Source organism: Equus quagga, chromosome 13 (assembly GCF_021613505.1).
Source record: "Equus quagga isolate Etosha38 chromosome 13, UCLA_HA_Equagga_1.0, whole genome shotgun sequence".
In the NCBI taxonomy this organism is placed as follows: Eukaryota; Metazoa; Chordata; class Mammalia; order Perissodactyla; family Equidae; genus Equus; species Equus quagga.
The window spans coordinates 53,506,184-53,527,826 of record NC_060279.1 but is presented as its reverse complement, the minus strand read 5'-3'; the positions used below and the strand labels follow the sequence as shown (position 1 = coordinate 53,527,826).

General features: G+C 58.4%; 1 protein-coding gene across 2 annotated transcripts; it reads left to right on the top strand.

Moving 5' to 3' along the window:
* The first annotated feature begins 86 nt into the window (after positions 1-86).
* On the top strand, positions 87-21,092 carry PLLP (plasmolipin). Of its 2 annotated transcripts, none has more exons than XM_046682496.1 (4): positions 87-344; positions 16,605-16,778; positions 18,910-19,032; positions 20,117-21,092. In XM_046682496.1, the coding sequence occupies exons 1-4, from the start codon at positions 210-212 to the stop codon at positions 20,231-20,233; spliced, it is 549 nt and encodes a 182-aa protein (XP_046538452.1). In that variant the 5' UTR covers positions 87-209; the 3' UTR covers positions 20,234-21,092. The 2 variants fall into 2 exon arrangements, with proteins under 2 accessions (XP_046538452.1, XP_046538453.1); XM_046682497.1 differs by lacking the exon at positions 87-344 and adding an exon at positions 897-1,027.
* The last annotated feature ends 551 nt before the right edge of the window (positions 21,093-21,643 follow it).

The following is a 21,643-nucleotide window of genomic DNA, read 5'->3' as shown; positions in this document are numbered from 1 at the left end:
GAGCGGAGGGTTAAAGGGGCGGGGCGGCGGCGAGGGCGGGCCCGGGGTTCCGGCCGCACCTGGCGCACCCGGGCTCCCCCCGCCGCCGCGCGCAGCGCCCGAGCCGCAGCGGGAGCCGGAGCCCGCGGGAGGAGCGGCGCCGGAGCCGGCACCCACGGCGGGAGGGGCGGCGGCGGCCGGAGCGGCCTCGGGAGGCGAGCGGAGCCGCCATGGCCGAGTTCCCGGCGAAAGTGAGCACCAGGACCAGCAGCCCCGCGCAGGGCGCCGGCGCCTCGGTCTCGGCGCTGCGCCCCGACCTGGGCTTCGTGCGCTCCAGCCTCGGGGCGCTCATGCTGCTGCAGCTGGTGAGGGCGCGCGGGGCCGCGGGGCGGGTGGGGGGTCCCGGCCAGGCAGGTGGGATCAGAGACTCCGGGGCTGTGCTCCTCCTTCGCTCCCCAAAGACCCCCAACCCCGGCTCTCACGCGCCCGACGCGCCGCGGCCACCCCGGGGCGCCTCCGGCACGGACGCCCCCCACCCAGATCACCCGGGAACCCTTTCTCCTCGAGACGGCCCAGTTGCCGCCCCTGCGAGCACACGCCCGGTGCTCTCACATTCGGGGCGCCCCCTCTCCAGCGCCCCCTCATCCCCGCCAGGTGGTCACCAGCAGCCACAATCACTGCGCGCGACTCTCTCTCCGTCTCTGTCGGTCTCTCTCTCTTTGCCAGGACTTTGTCCCCAGCCCTCCAGGGGACAAAGCCCCCGGCTCCCAGCTGCTCCGCGTGGCTGCACCCGAGAACCCTGTCCGTCTAGTCGAGAGGGCGCGTCGGTTCCAACACACACCCCGGGGCCGGGCCCTTCTGGCTTCCACTGGGTGACCCGCCGGGTTCCAGCCGGTTTGGCCGGCCCCGCGGGGCCGAGATGCGGCACCCGGCGCTGGGGGAGGGATCTGCGGGGAGCCGGAGGCAAGACTCGTACGTTCCCAGACCCTCCGCAGGCCCCAGCTGAGGCGGACCGATGGGGACACGGCTCTCCCCACACCGGTTTCAGGTCTGGGGTGTTAACCTTCTTCCCATAGTGCGAGACAAGAAGCTGCGTGGCTTCAGATACAAGGGCAGAATTGGACGTGGGTCGGGATCCCTTTTCCTTTAGGGCATCTCTCGCGGTCCCCCTGCCCCAGGGTGCTGGCGAGGCTGCCAGCCTCCCGCGGGAAGGCAGGGTGGTCTGAGACCCGACCTCCCCCTCCCCTGGGTGGGCGCCCGCCTCCTCCTCGGCCGGTGCTCGCTCTCTCGCTGAATTGCTCAACTCTCTTCCTGCGGGCCCCCCACCCCACCCCAGCCTCAGACTCTCTTGGAGAGGTTTGTTTAAAATGTAGGTTCTTGGTCCCCACCCCCGGAAAAAAATGTGGAATTGGAATTTGAATGTGAGGAAGTGCAGCCCAGAAATCCACATTTTCAACTCCCAGAGTTGTTTTGGAGGTTCGCTGGCGGGGGGCGGGGGCGGGGGCGCGAGGCCCGCCCGAGACCATCTAGAGTTGCCCTGCCGGCCGCTGGGGGCTGGGCTCCCGCCCGAGCCTGTGGGGGTGGCAAGGGGCCGGCCCCAGGGGGTGAAAGGGCGAGCAGAGCGAGCTGCCTCCGGGTCCAGGAGGCTCCGGGAGGACGGGTGCCCGGGACAGTGCAGGGAAGGTGCGGGGAGCAGCCAACAGGCCGGCGGAGCTGGAGCACAGGCTCTTGTTTCTGGGGTGGCCGGACGCCGGGGGCCTGGGTACCTGGGCGAGGCCGGTGGCCTTGTTCTGTCGGCAGCCTGGGGAGGGTTCGGGGCCCTCCGCCCGGCCGGACGCGGGAGGATGCTGAGGGCGGGGTGGACCGGACGCAGCCCCGGCTCCTTCTGCATTCGGACAGTGGGAATTCGAGCGAGAGGAAGGGCCTGGCGGGCTGGCCCCCGCTTCCCCTGGAGGAGGCTGTGTCTCTGGCTGGGGGGCCCGTGGGCTTAGCAGCTCAGTCCTGAGCATCTGGGTCCCACCGCGCACACGGAGACTCTGAGGTCCAGCTAGGACGCGGGACTCACCAGGAGTCCTGTGCTGGCGCACTTAGGTCTCCAGACTCCCGGGCTGGGTGTGAGGGGGTGGCCTGCCTTCGTCCTCCCTGCGGAGCTTTGGGGGGCTGCGGTGGGGGGCGCTGAGGGTCTCCCACCAGAGTCCTGAAGACCTGCCCCTTTTAGCGCCTTCCCCAGTCTGCTGGCGGGGAAGCTGCTTCTCCCGCTGTTTCTCTGGCAACGGACAGTTCCAACTGGGTCTGAGACGGGGGTTCCCAGGCGGCCCCACCACCTGCTGGGAAACCGTAAGAAGTCCCGCCAGCCAGGTACCCACGCGGCTCCGGGCCCTTGACCAAGGCCTTTATAGCCTCCTATTCGTCCCCATTTTACAGGTGAGGAAACTGAGGCTCCGAGGTCCGTTCTTTGTCCAAGATCTCACAGCCCCCCTCCCCAGGGGATCCAAGCCCTGAGTAGTCTGACTTTTCTGGCCCGAGCTCTTAATTAACACACTCAGCTCAGCTCCCGCAGGGCACATGGTCTGGTGCCATGGAGGTAGTGATGGAGGCCCCAGGCCCAGCCCTGCTCTCCAGAAGTTCTTGTCTGTGACGGAAGTGCCCAGAAGAGGCGTTTCCTATGGAGGGATCGGGAAGGCTGCATGAAGGAGGCAGTAAATGGGAAGATGAAAGCTAATTCTCCATCAGACCCCTCTGTTTCCCAGGATTTGGTGAAGCAGCCCAGATGTGGGGGTGGGGGGAGAAAGGCCCAGCTCCTTGAGAAGGGGATCTGCTCTTTGTCTTGTATTAAATGTGTCCTGAAGAACCAACCTCAGTGGTCAGTGATTTATCACTCCCCCACCCCATCTAGTTCCTTAAAGAACATTAGGTGGGATATGATATTAAGCCACATAAGACAGAATAATTAAAGTAGTATGTTTTTAAAAGTTGGTGGTGTATGTAGGGGGTCGGTGCAGGATTGACTTAAAGAGAGCAAAAAAGAGACCATTGTACCAGGAATTTGTAGCAAGTTTAAGGCTGTTGATTCTTTGTTGAGCTTCCTAGCAGCTGAGGCAAAAAGGGAAACATGATGAATTTATGTGAATAGCTTCTAAAAAAAGAGGCAGGCAAGTTTGATCTAGAAACAACTCTTTGTTTATAAAAACCTGGAATTTTGATGCTGCAGATCTTTGTGTGGCTAGGGAGTGGAGGAATGTTGTGGAAGGTGTGGTTAGCGCATGCTTATAGTGGATCCCAAAGCCTTTATAGAATATCTATAAAGTGAATGCTCTCAAGTGCCCATATGTTTCTTATTTTTTTAATCCTCCCAAGTTCTGGGGAGAAAGATAATCTTACCTGGGTTTACTGAAGAGGCAACAGGCTGAGAGAGGGCAAGGAACTTGTCCAAGGTCACACAGGGTAGAGTGGCAGAGCTGGGATTTGCACACACATCTGGGAATCCAAAGCCTGGCTCTGGCCATGCTTCCTGTTTTGGTTTGGTTTTGGGTTTTTGGTGGGGAGTAGGAGCCCTAGGGTGCTTTGGAGGCGAAGGAGAAGGATTTCAGGAAGGGAGACTCATCAGGGGCCAGAGACGCTAGAGCAGGCTTCCTGACAGACGCGGCTCTGAAGGGCTTAGTTGTTTGAGAAGGGGCAGTACGGAGGTTCAGAACAGACCCTAGCTTGTGCAAGGGCCCAGCTGTCAGAAGGCGTCCTTGGGGCCAGCCCCGGTGGCCTCGTGGTTAAGTTCAGCACTCTCCGCTTCAGCGTTCCAGCTTTGGTTCCCGGGCAGAGACCTACACCACTCGTCTGTCAGTGGCCGTGCTGTGGAGGAAGATTGGCAGTGGATGTTAGCTCAGGGTGAATCTTCCTCAGCAAAAACAAAAAAACAAAAAACCCAAGAAGGCGTCTTGGGGCCCCGGATGTGGAAGCCACACGGATGCCCGTGGCAGTGGGCCGTTTGTGTTTGGCACCTCCTTCTTGTCCTCCTGGGATTGGGGGGGGGGACACACAATTCCCGGTTTGCAGGTGAATAAGCAGATCAGAAGCGCCACCTGCCGCTAGATCACCGTGAGCCAATGGCCTGGAAGCAGAGCCTTGGGTTCAAGTCCTGGCTCTGCCCCTCCCTGGCTGTGTGATCTTGAGTGGGTTCCTTGACTTCTCTGAGCCGGCTTCCTTGTCCGTGCCGTGGTGATGATGGAACTGTGAGGATGGGGGCAGATATGCTGCACCGGGCGTCACACAGACTGTTGGGAGGAGGGCGGCTGGGAGTCTCAGGGCCATAGACTCTGAGGGCTCTTAGGCTCGCTCCTGGAGGGCCCTTGATCCGTGCTCAACATGAGCTTGCCTGCCTCCAGGGACAGGGAGCTCAGTCCCTCTCCGGGCTGCCTGCTCCGTCCTTGTGCATTTGGGAGTGTTAAAAATTCTTCCTTGGGGCTGGCCCTGTGGTGTAGTGGTTAAGTTTGGGCACTCTGCTTCAGCAGCCTGGGGTTCAGATCCTGGGCACGGACCTAGCACCACTAGTCAAGCCATGATGAGGGGGCATCCCACATAAAATAGAGGAAGATTGGCACATGTGTTAGCTCAGCAGTCATCTTCCTCAAGCAAAAAGAAGAGGATTGGCAACAGATGTTAGCTCAGGGCCAATCTTCCTCACCAAAAAAAAAAAAAAAGTTCTTCCTCATGGTGATCCTGGCTCTGTCTTCAGCCCCAGGTCAGCTCCTCCGGGTGGGGGGCAGGGCAGGGCTTGAAAGTCAACTGACCTCCAGGAAGAGCCTGCCTAGATGCGGTGGTTGGGGTCCGAGGGGTGTGAGCAGAGGTTGGTGGCGTTGGGAGTGCAGTGTCGGGGTCTCCCGGGGTTTTCCTAAGCACTGAGGTTTGCGGGTCTGGCTGCCTAGTGCGGCGATCCAGGCCGCATGCGCACCGTCTTCCTCCCACCCCATACCAGCACCAAGCAGACCAGTGTCTCACGTTGTTGGCTCCGCCCACGCCCGCCGCTGGTTATGACCGGGGAGGGTGTGGAATTAATTTTTAGTTTCGTAATAAATAGGCGAACACATTCTCCTTAAAAAATGAAAACCTGTTACAGATAAGGCTGGCTCACCTGTCCCTCTTAGGGCACCACTGTTTTGCGGGTTTCCAGTTCTTTTCCTGTGCAGTTTGAAAGATGCTGATAGCTTTATTCTGCATCCTTGGCCTGGCAAGTTGCTTTTCACACACCCAGTGCACCTGCCGTCTTGTGGTGGCACCGAGCCGTGTCTCTCCTCTGTAACTGTCCCAGGGTATCACTGTAGCTCCGCCTCATCTGGCCATTTCTCTGTTGATGGGCCCATTTAAAAAAATTGTTTTATTCTTTAAAAAAATTATATAGATGCACAGCAAAACATTCAAACAGTACACAGGGTTGTTAATGAGAATACAGGCTCTCTCATCCCTGCCGGGCGCCCCGCCGGCCTCGCCCAGCATCCAGGTGAGTCGCTGCGCAGTCTGCCCATAACCCGCATCCCCACTTCCGAAGACGCGGGTGCAGCTCGTGCGCGTGCCCCGCCCTGCTTTCTCCAGGGCAGCGCACCCGGGGGTGTCCCGTATGCGCGCGCACGGCGCTGCTCCCATCTTTCCTTAATTTCATATTTCCTTAATTTCTTTAACAGGTGATGTCTATGCAACGCTCAAGAATAAGATAGAGTGGGAAAGAGCACAGTGAGAAATCTCTGTCCCCGTGGCTAGAGTGGACCCCCGCGCCCAAGCGTCTCAGGTTCCCGTGCACCATTTTGACTTTCTTTAAGGAGATAGACGCAAATGTGGCTAGATCCCCGCCTCTCCCCATTTTACTCAGGGATGTAGTCTGTCCACGTCCTTCTGTCGCAGCCTGTGGAGCGCCATCACCTCTCTCTAAGGCTCCGGTCCGCTCCCTCGCGCCGCTGGGGGCCGTGTGTGTGGCCCGGCCCTCTGTGGACAGACGCTTGGGGTTTCCACTCTTGCCGCTGTGCACATTATTGTGGTGAACGACCTTGCACAAGCCACTGGGCACTTCTGCGCAGCTCATTTCCAGAAGTGGGCGAGGGTTGGTGATTTTGATAGAGATTGCCAGATGCCCTCCGCAGGGGACACCCCCGTCCCCAGAGAGCCTCCTGGCAGAGTGCCTGTTCCCCGTGGCCTCCCAGCCTGGTGAGCTTTCACACGTGTGTGTGCCCTGGTTGGACAGGCGACAATGGCAGGTCACAGTCGTAGTGTTTTGCATTTCTCTTCTGAGCGCAGTTGACCTTTTAGAAATATGTTTGAGCCATTTGTATCTCCTTGTCTGTTTGTATTTGAGTCGTTGGTCTTTGTCTTATTGATTGCTAGGAGCTCTAGATGATTTGCAAATATTTTTTTCCTAGTTCTGTTTTTGGCTTTGCTCACGGTGGTTTTTTTGACCGCACAGACTTTTGTTTTTATGTTGCTGAATTTCTTGTTGTCTTTCTTTTTCGGTTTTTCTTTGAGGCTTCTTGGAATTAAATCAGAGTTAGGACCTTCCTGTTCCGAGGTGATAAAAACATTCTCCGATGTGGAGCTCGGAAAGAGGAAAGAGTGGTGTCATCAACGGTCTGTCACGTTCCTGAGTGACCACCAGGGGAGACAGCACAGTCTGGTGCTGGCGGCACTCGCATCTTTCCTTTATTTTTAATCAGGAGCTCTGGACCCTGGGAGACAACTAGGATGTATTAACATTGTTATATTTTTGTCATTCTTAATTTTATAGTTAGCTTCTGTTGTGTTGGATAATGCAGGTTTTCCACTTTTTAGTGATTTAAAAGTTTGCTTTTAAAATTATTAACTTAGGGGACGGCCCTGCAGCCTGGCGGTTAAAGTTTCACGTGCTCTGCTTTGGCAGCATGGGATCATGGGTTTGGATCCTGGGTGCGGACCTGCACCACTTGTCAGCCACGTTGTGGTGGTGACCCACGTGCAAAAAAAATGGGGAAGACTGGCAGTGGATGGTAGCTCAGGGCGAATCTTCCTCAGGAAAAAAAAAAAACCAAAAAACCTATAAAAAAATAAAGTTGTTAACTTATCTGTGTGATATATAGATATTCATCAGTGAGGACTGGTGGAATAAACAGTGAAACATTTGTGTGACGGCATACTATGCAGTTAGGAAAAAGGTAGTGTCTTACCATCCAAGAAAGCAATAAGGCAGCTCCATGTGTAATGCTGGAGAATCTCCAGGCTGTAGGGTTAAGTGAAAAAAAGAAGAGTGTAAAACGGTGTGTAGAGAATACACATGTCACACATACATGTCATTTGTATGGGAGAAATACACACGGGCTATATACAGACGCACCTGTGTGAAGTGTGTGTGTGTGTAGACAGTCTCTGGAGCAACATGTAAGAAACCCGTGTGGCCCCTGGGGAAGAGATTGAGTACCGGGGAGGAGGGAGACATGCTCAAAACACCATTTTGTTACTTAGCATGTCATATATATTGTGTATTTCAAAAATAAATAACCTATCAGGAAATCTTTCAAATAAATGAAAATATTGAGTAAGAAGATAGCACAGGTCGTTTGTGGGTATGGCACTAGAAGGCCCCTCAGGCCCAGAGAGGGGAAGGCACTTTCCCAGGATCACCCAGCAGCAAGCAATAGCCTTGAATTCAGTGTTTCTGGTTGGGTGGCCTCGGGTGGTTTTCTTAGCCATCTGTAAGTGGGAAGAGGACGTGTCCCTCGGCAGGGGCTGGCAGGGGCCGACAGGTAAGGGCCGAGAAGCCGTGCACGGTGGTGGATGGTTGCTGTTTCTGTGTGAGTGGCAGGGCCAGGTGCTGGTCTCTCCTTGTCAGCTGGTGAGTTGTTTGTGATGGGACTCGGTTGAGGACCAGGCCCTGTGGTCCCGCTTGTGGAGATGGTCTGAGAGAGCGGCAGGGGTCCCGCCCCGGTCCCCGTGGTAACTTGGACCTGCTTGTAGGGGCAGAGCAGGTTTGTCTGGCAGCACTGTGAGCCCAGCCCTGGATATTAATGGCCCTCTGCTGTTGGGCTGGGTTGGCTCGTCCTGTTTGCCCAAGGGGGAGAGGCCAGGGTGGCAGCCCGGAGTCCCACAGAGAGGGGAGGGCAGGAAGGCAAGGGCCGAAGGTCAGGCAGGACCCAGTGGACGAGCTGCTGGGGAACAGTCTTGGGCCTGTTCTGGAACATTCCACCTTCAATTGGAGTTTGCGGGGGTCAGACACCAGATGATCTGCCACCCTGTATGAGGTTAGCCAGATGGGGTCACCCCCCCCCATCCTTGAAGTTAAGATGGGGCGGGGCTTGCTCAAGGTCACCCAGAACGTTGGTGCCAGAGTCGGGACTGGAGCCAGTGTCTGAGGAGAGAGGTCCAGGGAAGAAGGAGGACCCCCCAGGCTGTTCCCTCCCACTGCGGCCCGACAGGTGGAGAGGCCAGGCCGCACGGGGCTGACGACGTTCCATGCGCTCCCAGCAGCCGCTCTCTCTGGTGGGCCGGTGACAGGAGGGGTCCTGTCTGAGGTGCTGGCTCCCCTGGGGTGCTGGGAACCGAGGCTTCTGTCATCTCCTCTGCCCGGGGCTCCAGGTCTGCCCCTGCCTCTTCTTGGCTCTGGCCTCCAGGGCAGTGGTGCGCCCTCCAAACTAATTAGTCTCCAGGGGAGTGTCCCCACCTCCTCTGGGCATCTCCATCTCCTGGACCACAGACCTGTCCGGGCACCACCCCTCACGACACATGACCTTGGGCCAGGTCCAGATCTTCCAAGAGCTTGGTCTCATCTGTGAAATGGGCCCAGTGCTTTACTGGAGAGAGAGTTGGGCTCTGCTGGAGTGAAGCCCTGCCGGGGGCCTGGCCGGGTGAGCACGGGGGGCCCGGTAGGGTGAGGAGGAGGCCGGTGGGGCTAGCGAGGGGGGCCCTGTGGGGTGAGGTGGGGCCCAGTGGGGCTAGTGAGGGGGGCCTGGTGGGCAAGTGAGGGGGCTGCCGTTGGACTTGACCTGGAGCCTTCTTGGGAAAGTTGTGTGTGGCTGTAAGGGTCTTAGGTCGGGAAGGCACAGGTGGGCTTTCTGGGGTGGGCCAGGAGACCCCCAAGGGAGGCGCTGGGGGACAGTGGGCAGGCAGGCAGGCAGGGCCTAAACGTCTGGAACCTCACCGAGGAGCACTGCTGCTTGCTCTGGGAGCCCAGGAAGAAGCTGGGGATGTGACTGAAGGGGCCTCCGCCCACCTTCGCGTAGCTGGGGGCCCTCTGTCCAGGGATCTGCTTGGTGTCTGGCCCCAGAGTGCGGAGTGGGAGCAGGGGTGAGGGGAGGCAGGAGCGGTGTGAGCTTCATGCTAGGAAGATATTTCTAAACCCTGAGGGAGACCACAGAGGCACAGTGGCGGCAGTGGGCTCCTTGACATGTCGGGTGCACACAGGGGTGGAGGGCCTGTTGGGGGCTCTGGGGGGGGGGGGGGGGGGGGGGCCATGGGGGCAGGTGTGCAGAAATCTTTCCTTCTCCGGGATTTAAAAATCACAGTTCTGAGACTCAGAACTCGGGATTAACGAGTAATGTGATCAAGGCCACATTTGGAAAGCCCTGGAGGGGACCCAGGCCCTGAGCCCGTGTCCCCATCGTCACCCACCTGCCTGCAACAGCCCAGGCGGGACCCTGTGCGGGTGCGTGCACCTGTGCACGGAGCCTGGCCGCTGCCTCCCTGCCTGCCTGGCACCGAGCGGCCCCCCAGGAGGTTTATTCAGTGAGCAGGTGACTCGATTTGGGAGCCCACAGGCCTGCTTTTCAGATAACAAAAGGGAGGCTCAAGGGGTTAAATGCCACCCAGACCAGGTCAGTTCGCCCCGCTGGGCTCTGAATCTGCTCTCGCGCCTCCTGCTGAATGGGGTGTGGCGGCCCCAGGATTCTTGAACGCTCCGCGTGTGCAGCGCGGGGATTCCAAGGAGCCTCCCCCAGCCCGGCCCTGCACGGGGAGGGCGGGTGTGTGGGGTTGTTGTGGCCAGGCAGGCGCCCGGAGCCTCTGTCCGTTGTGCCTTTGTCTCCTGTGACACAATGGGTGGCTTTTTGTCCCCATAAAGTCCCTTTCAGTGTAGGGAGAAGGGCCAGGGCGGGGTGGAGGCTGGGCCTGGCCAGGCCAAGTTCTGAGTGTCCTCAGCTGCCCAGATGTGTCCCTGCGAGGGGCAACCCCGGGAAGGGTTCGTGTCATCCCCCCGGCCTCAGTTTCCTGGATGGTGCAGTGGGGAGAAGGGGCTCCTGGGGGCTCTGCCCTCGCCTTGCTTCGAAAACATTTGGTTTCCTTCCCAGCGTTGAAAAAGCTGAAGATTTCACATAGAAACTTAGACTTTTAGTGTCTCTTGAGAAATTGCAAGTTCTGGCCACCCCAGGCCTGCATTTCCCCAGACGCCAGCTCCACGGAGACCCCCGGCCCACCTCCGTCATTCCTGTGACCTGCCTGCCTTGGCAGCTCCTGAGGTTGAGACCCCGGTGTGTCCCCCAGGCTCTGAGGAGCTGCCCGTCCCGCGGCTCCCTGGCTCTGGGGTTTGCTCCCCCCCCCCCCCCCCCCCCGCCCACACCTGTCTGTCCACCCTCAGAGCCGCTCACCACAGCTATAGCTGCTAACTTCTCCTTCCCATCGCTTTACCTGCACCACACACCTGTAAGGTGACCTGGATGGGTGTCCCTGCCCCACCCTCTCACGTGTCAGATAGAGAAACAGACCAGAGAGGTCGGTGACTCTCCCAAGGTCACTCAGTAAACTCCTACAAGGCTCTGACCCCGCCCAGGGAGTGTAGAGGACCCAAAGGAGAACTGGGGTGAGCATCTTCAGCCAGGAGAGGAGGTAGCCTGGCGTTCAGAGGTTGGGGGAGGCCCCCAGGGCAAGGGAGCCAGGGCTCCGCCTCTGGCCCCTGGGGAGGCCTGCCTCGGGGAGCGCCGGATCTCAGGCTGAGGGGGCCTTCAGGACACTGAGTGCAACCTCCGGGCTCCCGCTGGACCAAGGGGAAGACAGGTCTGCGGGGGCGGAGGTCCTGCCCAGGCTGTATGAGCAGAGCAGTGCAGCTCCAGGCAGCTCCAGGGCCGGGCGGGCTGGACTGCTGCCTTATCTGAAAGCTGGGTGGGGCCCTTATCTGAGGCGCAGGGCCTGGTGCGTCAGCGTAGACCCGTTCTTTATCTCACCAGGCCTCATGCCCCTGGGAAGCACACATGCTGTTACCACCTGAGGAAGCCAGGCAGAGAGTGGACCGGAAAACCCACATTCTAACTTCAGAGTGACGATGACGGGAGAACCTGCATTGAGGGTGAAGCCTGTGTTAGGTGTTGCTCTGAGTACCTTACATATATGACTTCATTTACATCTCAGAACTACCCTATGAGGTAGGCATGTTTTAAAGATGAGGGCACTGGGGCACAGAGAGGTTCAGCAACTTGCCTGAGGTCACACAGCTAGTAAGTTGGCAAGGAGCTGACCCTAGGGAGTTAAGAGGCCAAGCTTCCATCAGAGCTGATGCCAACATCACACAGTTAAATCAGATCATGACATCCATCTGCAGATTCTGAGAGGAGTTGAGAGAGAGTATTAGTTTGCTAGAGGGGCCATAACAAAACACCACAACCTGAGGGTGCTTAAAAGCACAGAAATTGACTGTCTCAGCGTTCTGGAGGCTGGAAGTCCAAGACCAACAGGGTTGGTTCCTCCTGGAGACTCTGAAGGGGAATCTGTTCCAGGCCGCTCTCCTTGGCTTGGAGACACATCACTCCTATCTCTGCCTCCATCTTCACACAGCGTTCTCCCTTTGTGTCTCTCTGTGTCCAATTTCCCTCTTATAAGAACACCAGTCACTGGATTAGGGCCCACCACTATTGAGGAATGCCTTTCTGTATGGTCTTTGTGACACATCTCTTTCTTCTCTGGTCCTACAGGTGATTTTAACAAAAATAGCTGTTATTCAGTTGTTTAGAAATTCTTCTGGAGGTGCAAAGGTCCTGGGGCATACGTGAATGTGTCCTTGACAGTCCTTATTTAAAGAGAAAATCCCTAATGCAAAATCTATACGTTTTCAGAAAAAAAAGGTCCTGCACCTTCGAGATTTCTAGACAATTCTCTTTGTTTATCTGTAGCACTTGCCTGAGGAGGCCTCAGAAAGTTTAGAAGGAGTGAGGGTTTGGTTCTATGTATGTGTGTCTTTAAGGGTAAGACACACAGATGTCTGTGTGGACACCAACAGAGAAACGGGACAGGTGAACTGTCGGCAGGGGACGGACCCAGATGTCAAGGTGGAGCTCTGCTATTCCCACACGGCTCCCCTTCCGCCCCTCCCGCCCTCCTCCGTCCTTGCTCTCCTGTTGATGCGGGGTTGGTGAGCCGAGGAGTCGAAAGAAAGATTTCTTGGACTCTCAAGATCTGGTAGTAGTGCTCTTTTATTTAGAGAATAGTGTGGAATAGCATGGGGACAGGACCCACGGGCAGTCAGAGCTGCTGCTGCTGCTTCTGCTGCAAACATGAGTGGAGTGTAAGGCTAAATTTAAGGCATAGGTATGTGAGCCATCTCTTTACAAGACAAAGGAAAGAACATGAAAAAAAGTTAAAATGGTATCAGTGCAGGTGGGGTCTGGCTATTGGGTGATCCCATGCCTTTTAGATAAGAATCAAATCGGATTAAGTAAAGATCAGAAGCCACCACCCTAAATCAGTTGCATGAGATTGCCAGACAGTAACCAACTTAAGTTCTTGCCTTCCCCATTAAGAGTTTCTAGAGACAAGGTCATCTCCCTTCTTTCACAAATGCAAATGTCTCTCAAAGGACAAGCAAATTCCAGTCCTTGGAGCCTGCCTCTCATCTGCAGTTTAAAATTAACCGGCCTAAAATAATTCTCATCACTGTCACCTTCCAGGGAGATCTGTCTTGGCCTCTTTCTAACACTGCAAGTGTCCCCACTGCCCGTCGTCTTCACCCCCGTCTCGGCTGGGGGAACGGGTGCCGGGACCAGGGCTTCCGTGGGCTCGGCCCTCACCGCCGTCGGTGCTCGTGCTCGGAGCTGCTGCTGAACGGCTGAGCCCAGAGGGGCAGCTGCCGAGGCCTGTGCTCAGGGCGGGGGAGCTGGAGCTGTGGGGCGACTGTCCTGGGCAAGCCCTGGAGGCAGGTGGCAGGCGGGCCCTCCCCTTCAGTGTCCCCCTTCCTCTGGACAGTGCGGTTCACCGTCTACACGGGACCGTAAGACAAGTCCTCGGGCCCCTTCTTCCGGGTCCACGGCAGGAGGGAGGGGTCAGCGGCTCCTGCAGCTTCTGGAGATGAGCCTGGGCCCGGCCTCCCCTGCAGGGCCACCCAGGCCAGCAAGTGTGGGGTGCCCTGTCCTGAGTAGGGTCTCCCTGGGGCCCTGGGCTGGGGCACTCCCTTCAGATTCTTGGGGCTAGGAGGGAGGGGATGGGGAAAAACCAGTCGGGCTGGTTTCCAGGGAGGAACGGGCCTTCCTTGCTCCAGCTCCCTGGGCTCGGGGCCAGGGCGGCAAAGCCAGGAGGAGCGCTGGACATTCCTGCGGCTTATCCGGCAGCTCCATCGCCCAGAGGCTGCGCCTGTTCATCCGGAAACCAGGGCTGGGCTGGAGGGTAGGGCAGGCACGTGAGAGCCCGGTGCCAGCTGGGCCTGGCCCTTGGTGCCAGCCGAAGCGTCCTCGTTCTGTGCACATGCTAAGCAGCTCCCAGGTTCCAGAGAAGGACAGGTCCAGGTTCAAGTCCTGCCCTGCCCTTTACCCACGGGTGACCCCGCGCTCATTGCCCTCTGAGCTTCTGTTTGGAAAGTGGGGATAATAAATAGTGATGACTGATGAGAGGGTGATGGGGGAATCAATGACAGAAAAGGGGGGCGCTTGCCTGAGGTCTGGCGCAGAGAGAGCCGGAGGGTCAGGTGGTGTCTGTGACCAAGTCTGTGAGTAATGATACTGATAATTGACAGGCGTCCGTTAGTGTAAACCCGAATTGGTCTTCTCTTGATTTTCAGTTCACAGAGTTTTCTAATTGCTTTCGGATAGTTGGAAGCAGGCCGCAGGATGGTGAGGAGGCCCTTCAGGACCTTGCTTTACATGACAAGAGGATTGTCCCTGACGTGCCCCTCCCTGCTAGGAGGGAGCTGCCGCTGCTGCTTGGGGGCTGCTTGTTCTCCTGCACCCAGCTGCGGGGGCTTGGCCCCCACGTGTCCGTGTCAGGCAGGGGTCTGTCCTAAGGATGGGGGTAGACGTGTGTGGGGGCTGTGCGGAGACACCCTGGCTCCAGGTCCTCACTGGTAAGGTAAGGGCTCTGTCCCCAGCCTGTGTGACTGTCCCCAAGGCCCTGCCACCTGTCCCACCGTCCTCGCCCGCAAGTGGGCCCCACGGGCCGCCACCAGCCTCACTGCAGTGGTTGCAGGAGAGCACAGAGGCGGTAGCTGAGGCTGGCAGGGCGCAGCGCGGGATCCCTGGGGACTCGTGGCCCGGTAGGGAGGAGGCGTGCTGAGCTCAGGAGAGAAGGGGGGGCCTTCCTCGGCTCCCCGTACCCCCCACGTCCTGGGCTGACACCTTTCCCTGGGTGCAGGGAGGTTCCCCGATGCACACCTGCCTCCTCTGTAGTACACAGCACTGTGCAGGGCACATCTCCCACCCCTATTCCATGGAAACCGAGGCCCGTTAGCTCCGGAGCACGTGTTCATTGGGCAGCCACCATGTTAAGCCCTGTTGCCACTGGAGACACGACAGTGACGGAAGCAGGATTCCCCCGGGCCTGCGTTCTGGCGGGTGGACTGGAGTCGCCCAGATGAGCCGCACAGGCGGGAAGGTGCTCGCCCAGTGTGCCCCCTCAGCACGGGCAGGATCGAAGCCCAGCGCTTGACGCCCGACCCAGGACCATCCCAGTGGTGCTGTGGGAAGAGAAGCCGTCACACCCAGCCTCCCAGCCTCCTGTCGGGAGCGGCAGGAAGAGGAGAAAGGGAAGTCGTTGTTGGAGGGACTGGCTCTACCCGCTCAGCTCAGGTCATTCCTGGCCTGACCCCGCGAGTGCTGGGGGATTGGTACAGAAACTTCCCTGTTGGTTCTTGGCAGAGGTGCCCTGGGGTGGGGGGTGCCCAGCAGGCACCCGGCTCTGACTGTGCTCCGGGGTCAGCACAAGCTCTCTGGTGTCTGGTCTAGGAGCTTGCGGCCACAGGGACTTTTTGTCCCCAAACCCAGCAGCCAGAGGTGGGTCTCGCTCCTGAGCTGCATCTCTGCGATCCGACTGGTGGTTGGCTCGACCTTGGGCTGGGGGCAAAGGCACTGTGAGCCTTGGTGCCACGTGCCTGGATGTGGGGCACACTCTCTGTGCGCCTTCGTCAGCAAAAGAGCCTTTCTCCAAAGCCGCATAGTGGGCCAAAGACTGTCCTTCCCCTTGCTGGTCAGACCCGAGTCACACCCAGCTGGCCAGGAATTCCAGAGCCTGCCCTTGTGGAGCCCAGGGGCTCAGCCAGCGAGGAGAGGCTAGGGGAGATGCTGGAAGCATGGGAGGTGGCGCTGGTGGGCTTCCCCTGAGCTCTGTGGGCCCCGCCTCAGAGCGCACCCTCTGCTGGGCCCCACCCTGCCGAGTTCCCGCAAGTGGCCCCATGAGGGCAGTCGGCCAGGCCAACCTGTTCCCGTAGAATTTCCTGTGGCCCTGAGGGCTGGGGTGGGCTCAGCGCATCCAGCTGGGAATAATAAAACAATACTTGTTGTGTGTACTCATTTACGTACGTGAACTCGTGGGTCCTCGACGTAACCCTATGTGGTATGTATGGTCATTGTACTCATTTTACAGATGAGGTGACCAAAGCACAGAGAGGTTGCAAACTGGCCGAAGGTCACACAGCTGCTCAGGGGAGTGGGGTTTAAAACCAGGCGGTCGGCTCCAGAGTCCGTGCTGTTAGCCACTACACACACTGAGGGATGTCAGGGCCCACTGTGCCACGTGGGAACCATGTGACAGGTCCCTTGGCTTCCCTGAGGGAAGAAGAAGGTGGTCTTCCCTGGGTTTCACCTGTAAGGCAGGGATGGTAATACCTGTATAGAGGGGCAGGTGGGAGAGTCAGAGAAGGTGGGTAGAGAGGGCTTGGTGGGGGCCAGGTGGAGGTCACCCAGAGGCCCGGGGGTGGGGGGAGGATACACACGGTTCTTTTTCTCACCTCTGGGACTCTGTGACTATGTCCGTCTCTCAGGGTGTGCTGGGGGCTTCATCCTTCACCAGCTTCTACTAAGCCCCTGGCGCGGTCTGGGTCCTGTGCTGGGTGCTGGGTGCTGGGTGCTGCGACGCAGCTCTGAGCGAGGCCGTCATCGTCCTGCCCTGGGGAGCTCAGAGTCTGGGGAAGGAGACAGAATTATGGTCCTGGGTGGTGGGTGCCTGGGGAGCTGTGTGACCACAGAAGAGGGTTCTGGAACCCAGCCTGGAGGAGCGGGGGAGCATGTAGCATTTCAGCTGAGACCTGAAAGAGGAGTACGAGTTAGCAGGCAAGCCTGGTGTACAGTGGTATACAGTAGGAGCCAAATAAATATTTCTTGGCTCATGAGAAGTGTGTCCTGCAGAGGGAGCGCCATGGCAGAGGCCTCTGGCCTGTGGCCTCCAGCTGGAGTGGGGGGCTCTGGGGGACTCTGGCCCTGTCTCGCCCCCTCCAGGTGCTGGGGCTGCTGGTGTGGGCCCTGATTGCTGACACCCCGTACCACCTGTACCCGGCCTACGGCTGGGTGATGTTCATCGCTGTCTTCCTCTGGCTGGTGACAATCGTCTTCTTCATCCTCTACCTGTTTCAGCTGCACATGAAGTTGCATATGGTGCCCTGGCCGCTGGTGGTGAGTCTGGGTGGGGACACTGGGGGGCTCTAGGCTCACCCCTCTGCCTCTGGGAGGAGCTGTGGCGGGCCACTCTGCCCTTCCCTAAGTGAGCGGGGGGCGGGGGCGGAGGCTTGGCAGAGCCGGCTCAGGGAGGGAGCCTTAATGGAGCCCCGTGATCCGGGGAGGGCACGGCCTCACTTGTTCCAGGGGAGGGAGTAGAAGTGGGGAGCTGTTGAATGGAGAGGCTGGAGGCCATTTGGAATCTCGGAAATATTTTTCCTTTCGGGGGCTCTCAGAATTTGGACCCGTGTTGCAGGGTCTGCAGACCCAGAGGCTGGGCTGAACTGTCGGGAGGTACCCGGCCAGCCCAGCACCTGCAGGCTGGGCTCCCTGCTGTCCACCTGGCTGCCTCCAGGGTGAGGCCCCTGCGGCCAGGGTGGCCCAGGTCAGCCTCCTCCGGCCCGGGGCTGAGAGCACCCTTAGGACGTACCCTGGCCAGATGCAGAGAAAACTGCTGGGGTTTTATTCTGTGACCCGGAAAACCCCTGCAGCTGGGCCTGTGGCTTTCAGCGAGCTGGGAGGCGAGAGAGGCACATGATTTTTAAGACAAGCAAGCCTGGGACTGGGCAGCATTGTGTGGAATTCAATGACTTTTTAAGCTGAGGAAACGTGAGTCACCCTCGAGACAGAGGCGGCTTGTTAGATCTTGACATCACTGGCTGGAGCCAGGCAGCCTTTGCGGCGGGCGCCGGGCTTGCAGGCAGGATCTTGGGGCGAGGAGGGGCCGCCTGACTTCCTGGCTCGGGGTCCAGCCCTGCCCCTGTCCCGGGAGCTTCAAAGAAAGCTCTCCGGAGATGGAGGGGACACTGTGTGTCTTAGCACAGATTCGGGGCTCCAGCCACAGCTGGCGCTGAAAGGAGGCGCCTTCCCCAGGCCGTGAAGGCAGGGCAGCGGCTCCTACACTCCTGGACCCTCAACAGACGGGGCAGGCTGGATTAGGATTGCCACACTGGGGATTGGGCCAGGGGCTGAGCCCCTACAGGGCCCAGTGGGTCAGGAGGCGTTCTGGAGAGCGCAGCACCCATCTGTCCCCAGAGGGCTGCCTCTGCTCAGCTCCACCTGGTGTTCGTGGGAATGCAGGCCCCTTGGTGCCAGATCTTGATATAAGATTGAAAGTTTTATAGGAAGTTTGCAGGTTTTCACATGAAATCTAACTTGAGAATCTTGGTAAAAAAAAAAAAAAAACACAAAACACTATTGGGGGCTGGTCTAGTGCCGCAGCGGTTAAGTTCACCCACTCTGCTTTGGCGGCCTGAGATTCACCAGTTTGGATCCCAGGCGGACCTATGGCCTGCTTGGCAAGCCATGCTGTGGTGGCATCCCACATATAAAGTAGAGGAAGATGGGCACCGCCGATGTTGACTCAGGGCTAATCTTCCTCAAAAAAAACAAATCTATGGGACAAACCAAACATGCCTGAGGGTCACCAGTTTGCAGTCTGTGCTAAGACTCTTAACTGGCTTCAGGGGCCAAGCAATGGGGAAATGGGACCCGGGCCTGGCCATCGGCTGAGGGCCTTTCCTGCCAGTCTGGCTTGGGATCCTGCTGGTCCTTCCCCTGGCGTTTGATGTGGAGCCTTGAGCCTAAGATGTGGCCAAAAGGCAGACACAATTCCTCCTCCTGGGGGCAGAGATTGTAAGGCACCCCCAGGGCCAGCCCCAGAGCCGAGGCCTGCAGTGGCAACAGTGGGGGCTGGGCTTGGCCCTGAGCCACGGTGGCCGGGTGGCCCAGAGTTCTCTAGCTGGAGCACTGGGAGGTGGGCTTGGTTCAGCCTCTTGCCTTCGAGTGCAGGTTTTTGCCTCGTGGGCCTGCCACTGCCTGGACCAGATCCCTTCAGGCCTTCCCATCGTTTCCCTCCCCCTCAGCCTTTGGTGTCTTTATGCTCCCAGCTCAGATGGCCTCGGGCTGGCCCGGTGTGGACTGTTGCCTCTCCGGGCCCTTTCAGTGGCAAAGACGCTGAGTGTCTTCATCCCCATCCTGGAGCCCCAGCCGCAGTTCTGGCTCCTAAAGGGGTGTGCCGGTGGGAACCGGGAGGTCCACTCGGAGGAAGAGGCTCCCGTCGTAAGTCTGTCTCCTCCCTCACCCCCAGTTAATGATATTCAACGTGGGCGCCACGGTTCTCTACATCACGGCCTTCATCACCTGCTCCGCTGTGGTCGACCTGACCTCCCTGAAGGGCACCCGGCCCTACAACCAGCGGGCAGCCGCCTCGGTGAGTAGGGGCCCTGGGGTGCCCGCACCAGTCACAGGGGTGACGGGCCAAACCAAGGGCTGTGCCCCTGGACTCCCGCTGCACCCCGGTCCGAGGCCAGGCACCTGCCACCTCCCCAGTGACCGTCCTGACCCTCAGTGCGTCTCGGGAGCCGAGCTCTGTCTTCCGTAGTTCACAGGAAACCCTGAGGAACCAGAATGCTTGGGAAATACTTTGTGGTAGTGACTGGAAGTTTGGGGCTAACTGTTGAACTTGACTGTGAATCAGCTGTGACACACTGAGTTAGGGTCATACGCCCCCTTGGAGAATGTTAAAAACTACCAGACGCACCCCCCCACCCCCACCCGCCCAGCAACCCCGCCTTGAAGAAGGCACATGCAAAACCTTTTGGTTTAAACCATTCTGGGGGATTTACAACTTGGGCTCCAGGTCAAGTCGCCAGTGACGTCACAGCAGTCCCCCCACGCCTGTCAGGCCTCACTCCACCAGGGCCTGCAGACAGTTCCTCACAGGGTCCTCTGACTCCCCGAATGGGGAGGACGGGGACTACCAGCCCCTTTTGACAGACAAGGAAACTGAGGCTCAGAGAGGTGGAGTAACCCTTGGATGAGTCCAGGCTAGGGCAGGGTGTAGACCATGGCTTTCAAATCAGCGGACTCGGTCACCGGGCTAGAGACACAGAGCTTCCAAGTGCAGCCCGGGTGCCAGTGCAGGGCACCTATGAACTGACCCCAGAAAATTCCTGGGTGACTTCTGAATGTTGCCTTTTTAAAACTAAATCCCTGGTATGTGTCTGACGGCGCTCCCATGCCTGGGTCGCTCTTGGCTCATTGTCCACTTGCCCTTGTCATCGTTGGACATTCCTTGCCTGTGTGCTTAATGGTTTCCCGACAAGAATGTAACGTCAGCCAGCCACCCACAGCTGTTCACGCGTGGACGGCTCAGCAGGATGCTGCGGCTGCCAGAGCTGCTGTTCCGGTTGACTAGGGCCCGTCACTCAGGCCTCACGGCTGGCGCCTGTGTCTCGGTCCCCGTTCAGGGCCCTGCTGCAGAGGACTCAGCCCTGTCTTCTCCCCTCTTTCAGTTCTTCGCGTGTTTAGTGATGATCGCCTACGGAGCGAGCGCCTTCTTCAGCTTCCAGGCCTGGCGGGGAGTGGGCAGCAACGCGGCCACCAGTCAGATGGCTGGTGGCTACGCCTAGACGCCAGTGCCACGGCCCACCTTGGGGCTGAAGGCTGCAGCCGGGTCACCATGCAGGGTGGCCCGCAAGCCCGAGGCCTGAGCTCTGCGTGGATCAGCCTGGAAGGGCCTACACTGGCTCCTCTGCTCGTCACTCGGGCTCGCCTGACACTCCTAAGGCACTGGGATCCCTCCTCTGGTTTGGCCCAAGTCGGCACGCGTGCGGACTGGAGAGAGTCCGACAGCTGAGACCCCTCCTCCCCATCCCCCTCATTCAGCAGGTGACGGGGGACACGGGGCTCCCAGTCTCCGCTTTGTCTTTAGAGGACTCTAGAGCCCAGGCTGGGGCCCAGCCTTCTCCCCAGCACTAAATGCACTAACAAGGACTCCAGACCTGCCGCCCCTCACCCACCACAGAATACACCTAACAAGCAACGTGTATTTCTCCCAGTCTTTGTTCTGGGAGAGCTGAGCAAGCTCACGAAACCCTTCTGATTCCTTACAATACGGTTCTGCCCCGACACCCACCCAAGCCATGTCTGTGTAGAGACACTTGTAGAAAGAGTGTTATGCTTCCCGACAGCATGGTCTTCCTTTCCTGCATTTCAGATGTACCAGTTACTTAAAGCAAATGGGTTCTAAGCGACGTCTCAGTGATGTTCACCCGTCCAGGCATTCCGCCCTTTCCCAGCCCCGGCTGTAACATTCCCTTTGGGACAGCTGCCAACTGCTCCCCGAGGCCGTTGATGAGGCACACGGGACACGAGGGAGGGAGGGACTCAAGACCTCGCCCGGTGACTTGCCATGTGCTTGGTGGTGACTTTGTTGTTTTTGGTTTTTTTTACAAAAATAAAGATGGAAGAACTTATTTGGAAAAGATGTTGGGGAATCACAGTTGTAGATGCTAATCAACTCCAGGCAGCCATGGGGAGGACGCTACAAAGGTTCCCAAAAGCCCACTGTAGAGGGCGGTTCCGGCTCTGGAGCGCTCAGTGCCCCCAGCCACTCCAGTGGCCTGAGGCAGGCCGACCAGCCGTCTGTCCTGGCGCACACACTAGCATCCTGGCGGTAGGTAAGTCAGGGCACCCTGCTGAACTTAAGACTGCCGTACTGTCGGCGACCTTGGAAGTCAGAAGTTCAGAGATCGTGTGACCAGTCCCTGGCCACGCGAGATGTGCAGAGTGGCAGGGCCGAGTCCGCCTGAGCTGAGTGTCCACTGCCACAGAGCAGCGTGCTCTGAAGAACAAGCCACAGGCACTCCTACACTCCCCTTGGTCCTTTTTTGAAAAACTGAGAACTGAAACGTAACTGGATTCAAACTGTTTGGATGAGCTACACCCTTCCAGAGGGATGGGGATGAGTCAGGTACCCATGTTCTGGTTTATGCCTGTCATCGGGTGCAAACACCAATAGCATCCCTTTTTACTGTCAA

Bases quoted from the DNA above. Each gene is read 5' to 3' on its own strand.
- PLLP (XM_046682496.1), top strand. From the start codon at position 210: ATGGCCGAGTTCCCGGCGAAAGTGAGCACCAGGACCAGCAGCCCCGCG. The intron at 16,779-18,909 runs GTGAGTCTGGGT...CCTCACCCCCAG, and splicing joins TGGTGCCCTGGCCGCTGGTG to TTAATGATATTCAACGTGGG. The intron at 19,033-20,116 runs GTGAGTAGGGGC...CCCCTCTTTCAG, and splicing joins ACCAGCGGGCAGCCGCCTCG to TTCTTCGCGTGTTTAGTGAT.